Source organism: Leiobunum rupestre, chromosome 6, assembly GCF_980474605.1.
Source record: "Leiobunum rupestre chromosome 6, qqLeiRupe1.1.hap1, whole genome shotgun sequence".
In the NCBI taxonomy this organism is placed as follows: Eukaryota; Metazoa; Arthropoda; class Arachnida; order Opiliones; family Sclerosomatidae; genus Leiobunum; species Leiobunum rupestre.
The window spans coordinates 21,034,548-21,046,184 of NC_143389.1; the positions used below are offsets into that span (position 1 = coordinate 21,034,548).

The following is an 11,637-nucleotide window of genomic DNA, read 5'->3' on the forward strand; positions in this document are numbered from 1 at the left end:
TGATTGCATGTGTTTAGTGAAAATGTGATTCAACTTGGATGCTCTAAAAATTACCACACTTATTACATATGGGATTGACCATTTTCCACCAAAAACCATCTGTTTCATCTGCTAAGTGAATGAGAAAAATTGTCTGAAAACAATTGCACCAGCTATCAAATGCTATATTAGAAAACTTAACTGTTCAAAATGTTATTGATGCTAAAAACAACTGCAATAGCATATAGCATAACTTTGGCTCCTGATCACATTTAAAGTTAAAACAAACTGAAATCCGTGCTTCAATAAATATTATATGGATTGTCATGAGTTGTGAATCTAATAGCTAGCTAATTGGTGGGTTATTTGATAAAACGTTTTGTTGGTTTGTCGATGCTTTTGACTCAACTCGCAGTCAGATAATTCGACCATCATTCACACAGAAAAATGTCCAACCAATTTTGAATGATAATCAATGCATAGGAGGGTGGTGGCCAGCCGTTCAAGCCACGTGAGCCAACAGCTCCCTTCACTTACTGTTACTGTTAACGTCTACAAGTTTTTATGGAAAGATTATCTTTTTCGATTAAAAACAAAACTAGTATCAAAAGTGCGTTATCAAAATTTAAGAAGTAAGCTACGTTTAAACAATAACAAGGTGTTTCTAAATGACTACGCCTATTAAAATAGGGTATTATTGAATTTCGTTTTTTTCTTCAAATGCCATAAATACAAAATTAACTGAATTACAAAATGATCACCTGGGGCACACGAAAATCATTCTTGAACTCGGTCGAAGATTCGAGGAGTTTTACGATTTCGCGAACGAAAACTATGGTTGCGCTTTCTAACAGCGGAGGTTAAATATAATACACTGTGGGAGCTAGCAAGTTAGAAACTTAAGCAGATGCTTGACGTAATTAGACCCTGCATACAGTTCGGCACCGTTGCGTTATCTAGACCCGTTTCGGTCGCTAAAAGTTTCACAGCGATCAATAATGCGTCGTCGTAGGTCTTCAATGTTGCGGACTTCAGTCTTGTGTACCAATTTTTCCAGAAATAAAAGTTGGATATGGATAGAAATTAATGTTCTTTGAGTAACAAGGACTAAAAACTTCTTATGAAATAAGTGAATAAAAATTTCTACTAGCAAAAGCTACTAGCTAGCATATAAAGCGTTCGCATCTAGAAGTATGTTATCGTTACGATTTAAAATAATGACAAGGTGGTTTAAATTGCCAAGAGGCAGTTAAAAATTTATTTCTTTGTTTTATAGTTTCTCAGAGGTTACATTTATACCTAACAACATTACATTGATTATTGTATTTACAAAAGTTGCTCGAAATGGCCCCCATTGGCATGTAGGCAAGCTTGGACGCGTCTTCGGAAAGATTCTCGAACACGACGAAAGATTTCTGGCGTGTTTCGGATTGTGTCGCAGATGTTAATTATACGTGGACGTAGGTCTTCAACGTCTCGAACTTCAGTCTTGTATACCACGTCCTTGATATGGCCGCAAAGATAGAAATCACTTGAGATCTTTCTGGCCATGCGACTGTTCCGCCTCAACCTATCCCTTTCTGAAGACACTCAGCATCAAGATGAGCTCTAACTAGAAGGGTGCTCCGTCGTGCTAAAACCACATTCGTTGTCTTACTGCTAGCGGTACGTCTTCAAGTAGCTCTGGTAAAGTGTCTTGTAGAAAGGTTAAGTGCGACTCACCAGTTAGTCTTGGTGGTAGAAAATAAGGTCCAATTAAATGGTCGCCAACGATTCCGCACCCGACGTTTATACTAAACTACACTTGATGTGACCTAATGGTAGTCGCGTGCGGATTTTTTGCTGCCACTCATGACGATTATGTAAATTGAAGATTCCGTCACGGTAAAAATTAGAATCGTCAGCAACTAAGAGCGTACTTAACCAATTGACGTCGGTAGTCTGGTGCTGAAACCACTGAAAAAATTCGACTCGTCTTGGATAATCGGCCTTATTTAAAGATTGAACATTTTTGAATGGGTGGTACCGGTGTCCTCGAAGGATACGCTAGACAAATACATGGTCACTCGCAATTGACGTCAAACTTGCCTCGTACTTGTCGTAGGATCATCCTCGAAGATAGTAAGTACTTGTTCCTCCATGTTTTCTGGAACATCTCTTTCTGCAGAAGCAGATCCCGTGGGTCCTATTTTTTTAGTTTCTCTTAAGCGTTTGTCAACCGCTGTTAACGGTTGTCGATTTGGAAGCTGTCTTTGAGGAAAGTGCTCCTGATACAAGCGCCGAGCTTCCACCGCATTTCCCTGAGCGAGTCCATGCATAAGATGCATATTGGCATATTCTGCATTCTTGAAGTACGCCATAGCACAGCAGGCTTAAGATACGAGATGTGAATTTAATTATTGAGGCCCCTCAATTTATTGCAAATTAGATCCTCGTACTCGTCCAAAAAAACCTATTAGAACCTGTGTTGTAGACTAAATACATTCTTTTCTTCGGTGTACTAGCATTCGGGGAAAAAACACAGAGAAGAGCTGATACGTTTCAAAACGCCTCACAAGGTTTTAAATTTGTACGTACTTATGGAATTAGAAGTATAAAAAACGAAATTCAATAATTCCCTTTTTTTAAAACAAGCGTAGTCACTTAATTAGAAACACCTTGATATTGTTTGTATTTCTACACGTAGCTTACTTAGACTTTCATTTTAATTTACTAGATTTTTTATATCGTAAAAGATATGAAACCAATGCTTAGTGAAAGGAAACAATTGGGTCCAAGGAATAATAGAAACTTCAAACTCAAATAACGCGCCTATAAATTTGTGCCAGAAATCTCTGAAACACCCTGTATGGGTCTTCACTAGATGGCACCACCCTAGGGTTCAATGTTATTCGGTTGAAAGATCAATGCTAACAGGGTCATATACTTAGATGGGACTCCGTATTATCTGATTTCGCCTTTGTTGATGGCTTAAAATAAAATTGGGTAAGATCATATACTTCGTTGTCTTGTCATTTTTATAATAATCATTAGTACGATCTCCCTTTTTTCGATTCGTTTCCATCCTCCCATATTGAAACTAAGTAATTCGAAAGGAACTTGCTCATTCTCTTCTTCTTCACTATGATCCTGTTCGGTTTCATAACTTACGGGGTTTGGGTCCGTATACGCAGTTCCCATTTTCGCGGCTACCATTTGCGCAGTTCCCATTTGCGAATTTTCTTATTTGCGCAGTGGCCATTTCCGCGGCTGATCCTCAATAGCGCAGTTTACCATTTGCGCAAATGTTCTCATTTCCGCAGTTTTTTCATTTGCGCAGTTCACCATTAGCGCGGGTTTCTATATTCACGGCTTCTCATGACGTAAATATTACGTATTAAGCCATTTTTCCTTGAAGAAGGGTTGTTTGTGGGTTTTTTTTTAAATAACCTTGTTTAGCATCCACCTGAGCTGCTAGCGTACGATTAAGGTCCTGTCGCGCTGTAAATATCAATGATTTTCACGTTTTCCTCAGGTTAAATATCGTTCGTCGAACAGCGAATCGTAGCTTCTCTGCGTTCGACTAAGATGAAAAAAATTGGTATCTGCCTAGCTTAGTTAGGCCTGCGGCAGTCATCATGGAAGGCTACTTCAAAAAAGAACCGCAAGCAACAAAGGCACTCAACGGAGATTTATATGTCGATGATTTCCTAAGCGGAGGAAAAAACGTTGAAGAAGCTCTGAACCTAAGAAAATGGTTGTCAAACTCACCCGAGTTAAACGAAAAATTGGGCCAAGAAGTAGGAAAAAAAAGACGCTTTAGTCAGATTCGGTGAAAACACCGGCGCTACAAACCAGAAAGTCCTCGGCTTACAATGGAATCTAAAACAATATTTCTTCATATTCGACTTAACCAACCTGATCGACGTACTCAAAGATGTCAAGAAAACGAAACGCTACGTATTGAGTACCGTCTCGTGTATCTTCGACCTAGTTGGAATTCTTGCTCCGTACATGATCCGAGCCAAAATCTTCTTCCAAGAACTATTGATAGAAAAGGTGACGTGGGATGAAGAACTGACAGAAAGACTAGGCAAAGAATTTCATCAATGGTGTATGGAGCTCAAGGACTTACTTCTCGTCACAAGGCCGAAGACATCACCAATATACAACTACATTGCTTCTATGACGCATCGACCAAAGCCTATGCAGCTGTTGTTTAAGTCAGGTACGAGACCATGAATCAGGAAGTAGGAGTGCGCCTCGTCACTTCCAAGGCAAGGGTGGCGCCGCTCAACCAAGATAAAAATGCCTAACACTTCCACACCTAGAGCTAATGGGGTGTATCCAAGGCGCAAGACGATTCAAAAGCTGAAGAAAATCTTCGAACCCGAAGATCCAGAGCTGTACGTTTGGACCGACTCAACGATAGCGGTTCACGGGATCCAAAAAACGAATAAAGCTCACACGCCTTTCGTTGAAAACAGAGAGAAAGAAATACGACAAATGGCAAACCCCAAAAATATATTCGCATTGTCCGGGGAAATACAAACCCAGCCGACCTTCCCACAAGAGGAATGACGGCCGAAGAGCTACAGAAAAGTCAACTTTGGTGGCAAGGAGCCCCGTGGTTAAAAGAAAACCAAGAAAATTGGCCCGAAGACGTAACGAGGGGAGAGTTCCCACCCAAAGAAGCTGACGATATGAAAAATGCTGAAATAAAATGGATCAAATGCATCCAGGAACAAGATAACGCCGAAGAAATTGACGCTCTGAAGAAAAACGCAAAATTAAAGCTTGAAACTAATCAGACTAAAACCAATCCTGGATGACCAATCGGCCGCGTGTAGATGTCGTTGAATGAAACAGCTAATTTACGTTAAGGAATTAAAATGTAATGTTAAATGAAGGGGTCGTCCATACATCAATGGTTTCGTAACTTCGAAATGGTGGCCTAAATCTGAAAAATGCCATAGAACATTTTCGTCTTAAAATAATCTCTAGAACCCGTAGACGCTCGGTCCTACCACCGTTTAGGATACACCCTGTATAAGTAGATTAACCTCAATGGATTTTGTTTCAGTTCAATATTTATTAAATAAAAAATGCTTTTATCAAAGCAGTTGGAAGGTTGATTTAAGGGGTAGTTCGGATCTATGAAGGCACAGATATTTGAAATGTTTTAGATTAAAGAGTTTTTTTTTGGAATTATTTTAGAAAGCAAAATATATTTCTAAAATAATTTCCATAAATTTTCCCTCACCTTTTATATATTTTAAAACCATTTCCTTAAATTTGAGCCTTGAAACTGTAACAGTAAACTGAGAAAATTTTAAATTGTAAAGGAGTACGCGTGTTTAGTTCAGAATAATGTATATTCTAATGGAAATATTTAAAATGAATTTTAAAATCGGCCGCCATGGATATAAAATAAGGCTGTGGGATAAAAAATTCGAAAGAGAAGACATACTACGAGCTGAGTTATTTTGCTTGATAAGGCACCATATTTTTGAAACGCTTATTTCTGGCATTGATTTTCAATGTTATAGACGCAGTGCTTCCATATTCGGGGAATTTTTCCTTTTTCCAGAATTTTTCAACCTTTAAAAACGCTGAAAGGGAATAATGCAATTTAAAAGGGAAAACGGGAAAAGCGATGGAAATTTAATAAAGGGTCATTATAAAAGTAATGAAAGTCACAATCTAAATATCCAAAGCAACTTTTGAGGATATGTTTTTGCAAAATTATTAAAATGTAAGTAATTTTGTAATAAATGAAACCTTAAATTTTCAATAATTTTAAGAATTAATCTTCATATCTATATAAATTAGTATTAAGAGCGAGGAATAAAAAATGGGAATTACTAGGTAGAAAACGCGAAAATGAAATTATCGCAAGAGGAAAATTGTAGGTATCAAATGTGGAAGCCCTGTATAGACGTCTGCTATGCTGTCGTAATTGGATTCTGCAGTTTTGCGTTTCCAACTAAACGACTACTCGCAAACTATTATAACCTTAATTAATATGCTGTTTTATATGTTAAATAAAAATTTTGTTTAAATACATGAAATTGATTGCAAATCTCTTTTATTGATGACTTCTTTACTAGTTTAGTTTCTATAATGAGTTTCAGCAATTTAAATGCTGTTATTTTACACGTAATCCTTTACAATTTACAATTTTCTCAGTTTACTGTTACAGTTTCAAGGCCTAAATTTAAGGAAATGGTTTACCTTGTACCTCTTCGTGGTGGAAGGGAGTAACAGGTGGAGGGGCAACCTTACATGCTGGCCAACTAAGGCTCTGCTTCTTCCTTAAGCTAAGGTGTAAGGTATCGTGCTGAGGGCTGAGTGGTACCGGGGAAGCGAAAATACGGTATCATTAACGATCCCCTCGGGGAACCAGGCGACACCCCGTTGTATTCTAGCCTTCCACCTGGACAGAGGATTAAGGGTGGTGACCGTATACTTTCCTCTTTACTCGTGGGATCTGCATGGATTCTTTAAACAAAACAAACAGGGCAACCAATCTTCAAATAGTACAGGACAAGGGTCTATCTCTACCAGTACCCGGTCTGCAGGGTTAGGGTCCTCCCAAGGGGGTACCCAACCCGGACAAGGGTCTGGATCTGGTGGTACCCAGTCAAAAACATCCAACAAGAACCTTAAGCGCAAAGAGCGCCAGAAGGTTCAAAAGCAGAAGGGGGCAGATGGTCCACAGTTAGGGGACGTAGTCAACCCTCCTTCTGGCAAAAGACTAAGGTCTGATAACTCGGCTGTATCTTCCGAGTCTCAGCAGAAGGCTTCCAAAAGGCCTAGGCCTTATAGTGAAGTTGCAGGGTCGACCAAGATGGCCATCATCAAAGATGGCTTTCCAGTCGCCACTATATCGGATGAGGAGTTTAACACCATCCAGTGTGGAATTCTTGAGCAGATAGATGGGATACCTTCGGGTAACCCTCTACCTCGCTTCTCGAATTTCCAACTATCCGGGGGTGCTATTACTTATATATGCGGTGACAATTTGTCATGTGAATGGTTGAAGAAGGAGTTCGACCAAAATGATAGGATGTTGGAGGGCACGAGGCTTCTGGTCACAGTAGCCAGTGCGCTTCCAAAACCTTTCAAGGTCGCCTTTAAAACTAAGAACGTCTGGACGAAGGACCCAGTTGTTCTTTTAAAGAGGTTGAGGGCCTACAACAGTGAGCTGAACACTCACTGTTGGAGGGTTGTAAACTGCATAGCAGAAAAAACCTCCATTCGCTGGATTTTCCAGATAGATGGGGGTTCGATGTCTGCTATTAGGAAGGCAGAGTTCAGTGCAGACACCGGCTTGGATAGGGGCATTTTCAAAGTGCTTCACGATCCAAGTTCGGATAAACCCGAAGATGAGGCTACGGCCGGGTCAGACATGTCTGGCACAGAAGGTGAGAACACTCTGTTAGGTGGAGAGGATGCACTAACAGATGGGATGGGTGGTATCTCTATTTCAGATATAGAGGACACCTTGCTGGGTGCAGAACCCGATGTAAAGGGAGATGCCTCATCTAAAGGGGCAACAGAGGAGGATACAAGAAACTCTGATTAAGCCGGAGGGAGTGGTGTGGTTCTCACACCCACCTCTGGGAATAATCAGTAGTGACGGGTACTCCTCTGCTATCTATCCCAGAAGATGGGCATCAAGGTGGTTCAGATAAACCTGCACCACTGTAAGGCAGCCTCAGCAGTATTATGCCGCAGGTTTGCACTGGAGGGCATAGACGTTGCACTCATGCAGGAGCCATGGACTCTCAAGGGCCAAATTCTTGGTCTTAAAAGTGCAGGTAATGTCTTTTACGATTATAACTGCGATACACCTAGGACTTGCATACTTCTCTAGGGATACGACTGTAGTTAGACTGACGGGAGACGAAGAGCTAACTATAGCATCGGCATACTTCCCATATGATGAAGCCATTTCCCCTCCATCACAATAGGTGACCAACCTGGTCGACCACTGTGAGAGAGAGGGAAAGAGGCTGATCATCGGATGCGATGCAAATGCACACCACGTAGTATGGGGCAGCAGCAACTGCAACAGACGTGGCGAGGACCTACTGGAATATTTGGTTAGTACAAAACTTCATATTCTCAATAAACACAATTTACCAACTTTTGTTACTTGTAACAGAAGTGAGGTCATTGATCTTACTCTGTGTACAGAGAATGTCGCAGATGTAATTCATCTAGTGAACCATCATTGTCGGATCACAGACACATCTGCTTTAGTATCCTGGTCAAACCTACCCGGGTTGACATAGGGATTCGTAATCCCAGACTTACGAATTGGTCTGGCTATAGGGAAGACCTAGGTCTTTATCTTAAAGATGAGAAGCCAAGGCTCTCATCGGTGCTGGACTTCGATTTAGCTGTTGATCATGTGCAACATGCCATAATCGATTCCTACCACCGAAACTGTCCGGTGAAGTCTACCAACCAGCCAAGGCTAGTTCCTTGGTGGACAGCTGAGATTGGTGGACTTCGCAACAAAACAAGGAAGCTCTTTAATAGGGCAAAAAAGACGGGCGACTGGGTTTCTTACAAAAGTACCCTAACCGCCTATCACAAAGCTATTCGCGATGCCAAGAGGGCATCATGGAGAAGTTTTTGCGAGAATATATCTGATATTCCCAGCACTGCCAAACTAATGAAAATTATGGCACATGATAATACTAAACATCTCGACACCATTAGGTTGAAGGATGGTAGTTTTTCGACCTCTGGAAAGGAAACTCTAACACATATGTTGGAGACGCACTTTCCAGACTCTAGGGTCACAGACAGCTGTGGCACTGATAGTCTCCCTTTTAGGATACAACGTACCAAAAGGGAAGACTGGGCTGTGGCAAAACAGGTTGTCACACACTCCAGACTTATGTGGGCGATAAATTCCTTTAATCCTTATAAGTCCCCAGGTCCGGATGGGATCCTTCCCATTTTGCTGCAGGAGGGCAGCGATATTCTCTGCCCACTGCTCTGCAGAATCTACAGGGCTTGTATTGCCTTAGGGCATATTCCAAGCTCCTGGAAGCTCTCTAGGGCCATTTTTATCCCTAAGCCCGGTAAGTCAAACTACCTGGAGGCTAAGGCATTTAGGCCAATTAGTCTTACCTCTTTTCTCCTAAAAATTTTGGAGAAACTGGTAGACTGCTATATCAGGGAAGAGGTTATTTCCCAAACGCCTCTCTCTCTACTGCTCAGTATGCCTATCAAAAGGGCAAATCTACTGAGACCGCCTTACATGGCATTAGCAATTGCCTTGAGAGAGCAATTGAGTTCAAAGAAATCGCTCTTGCGGTTTTTCTCGACATTGAAGGGGCCTTTGACAAGGTCTCAAGTGCAGTCTTGATGAAGGCTGCCAAGAGGTTTGGTATCAATGACACAATTTGTCTCTGGATCAAATCTATGCTGACGAACCGAAGGGTGACATCCCTCCTGCTTGGCGATTCCCTGACGGTCTCCACTAGCCGTGGGTGCCCACAGGAGGAGGGGTTCTCTCTCCCCTGTTGTGGTGCCTCGTGGTGGATGAACTGTTGAGGAGGCTGAACAGAGGGGGGTGCCGCTGTTTTGGTTACGCCGACGATATTGCTATCATTGTCACAGGGAAATTCCCAACGACAGTTAAGGATGTTATGAGGAGAGCTCTTGCATCGGTAGAAAACTGGTGCAATGAAGTGAACCTCACTGTCAATCCCAGTAAGACGGTTCTGGTTCCCTTTACCCGTAAAAGGACAAAGGGAGCGTTTAATGGTATTTCCTTGTTCGGTACCAACCTGGAGGAAAGCACTGAAGTGAAGTACTTAGGTGTTATCCTTGACAACAAAGTAACATGGAAACCACATCTTGACTATATTATCAAGAAGGGAAAAATGTTATTTTGGATAATTAGAAGTACGGTCAGCAAGTCCTGGGGCTTGAGTCCTAGAGTTGTTTACTGGCTTTACACAATGATCATCAGACCCATACTGTCCTATGCAGCTGTGGTCTGGTGTCCAAGGGTTACTCTCAAAACGGTGCAGTCAGAACTGCGCGCTCTTCAAAGGCTAGCTTGCGTTGGCATAACAGGAGCTATGAGAACAGCCCCAACTGCTTCTCTAGAAATTCTACTGAATATTCTTCCTCTACATTTGTTTATAGAGGAAGCTGCTACTTTTGGTACCTATAGGCTAAACCAAAATGGGTGGTAGATGGCCAATAGTTGGGAAAAGAGCCACACTACGCTTATTAGGGATATTTCCAGTCGGTTACCTGTTCTCTCAATGGGTTCTGACAACATGGCTGCTGAACTTCGTTTTAATAAGCCTTTCGGCGTGTACTTCCCTAGCCGCACGGAATGGTCAAATGTTACCCTCGGTACCAGAGGGGAAGTTGTCTGGTTCACCGATGGGTCTAAAACCCATCTAGGTGCGGGCGCAGGGATGTACTGCCTAACGACCAAATACGGCTTCTACGAAAGCCTTGGAATTTACGCAAGTGTCTTTCAGGCAGAGATTTCTGCTATCTGCTTCTGTGTTGACTTCTGTCTGAAGAAGAACTATCGCGGGAAAGTTATCCAAATTTGTTCGGATAGCCAGGCTGCTTTAAAAGCTCTAAACCAGTCTAGTGTTTCTTCTAGACTGGTTCTTAGCTGCTTGGATCTCCTTTTTAATCTCGGGACGCTTAATAAGGTTCAACTTTATTGGGTCCCTGGACATGAGGGGTATCATGGGAATGAAAAGGCTGACGTCTTGGCCAGGGAGGGTGCGACGGCTGGGTTCTGTGGACCAGAACCCGCTATCCCTATCCCCCGTGGCTTGATACGCAGCCTGGTCTCCAAATACATGACTAACCGTCAACTCGAGCTTTGGCTCGAGATGCATGGCCAAAGACAGGCTAAGGAGTTTATCCCTGGCCCCTCTAGGCAAAGGGCGAAAGAACTGCTTTCGCTCTCGAAATCTAGTATAAGGTTGGTTACTGGCCAGCTCAATAGACATTTAAATCTTATTGGTATCAGTGATGACCCACTATGTAGGGCCTGCAAGGCCGAGGAGGAGACTGCCTCTCACGTTCTTTGTAGCTGCGACTTTTATGCGGCTCAAAGGCTAGAGCATCTTGGGATGCATCAATTAGAAACTAACGACTTCTTTAATATGCCGGCCAAAAATATTTTAAGGTTTGTGTCGGAGATAGGACTTTTCTAAGTCATGGGTCAGGGGTGCACAATGGACCTAGGGTCGAAGTGCATGGGTGGGCATTTATGGCTCCCCGCCCCCTCTCAATAATAATAATAATAATAAGGAAATGGTTTTAAAATATATAAAAGGTGAGGGAATATTTATGGAAATTATTTTAGAAATATATTTTTCTTTTTAAAATAATTCCAAAAAATAACTCTTTAATCTAAAACATTTCAAATATCTGTGCTTTCATAGATCCGAACTACCCCTTAAATCAACCTTCCAACTGCTTTGATAAAAGCATTTTTTATTTAATAGCTGTCCCTTTGCTCTGCATCACAGGGCAAATTTTGACTAAAACTTATAATTGAAAATAAAATCCATAAGTTAGAAAATAAATAGGTTTTATTTTAAAAAACATTTTGTACAGACATTTTAATATTATTGAATGTAATTTAATATATTGAATATTATTTTAAATATT

General features: G+C 41.4%; 1 protein-coding gene across 1 annotated transcript; it reads left to right on the forward strand.

Moving 5' to 3' along the window:
- The first annotated feature begins 10,271 nt into the window (after positions 1-10,271).
- Positions 10,272-11,177, forward strand: LOC149940278 (uncharacterized). The gene has a single exon (XM_090179204.1). It carries the CDS (start codon positions 10,272-10,274, stop codon positions 11,175-11,177), a length of 906 nt encoding a protein of 301 aa, XP_090035330.1.
- Positions 11,178-11,637: the final 460 nt, after the last annotated feature.

What these genes read in the sequence shown, in the direction of transcription:
- LOC149940278 (XM_090179204.1), top strand. Translation starts at nt 10,272, where the DNA reads ATGGCTGCTGAACTTCGTTTTAATAAGCCTTTCGGCGTGTACTTCCCT.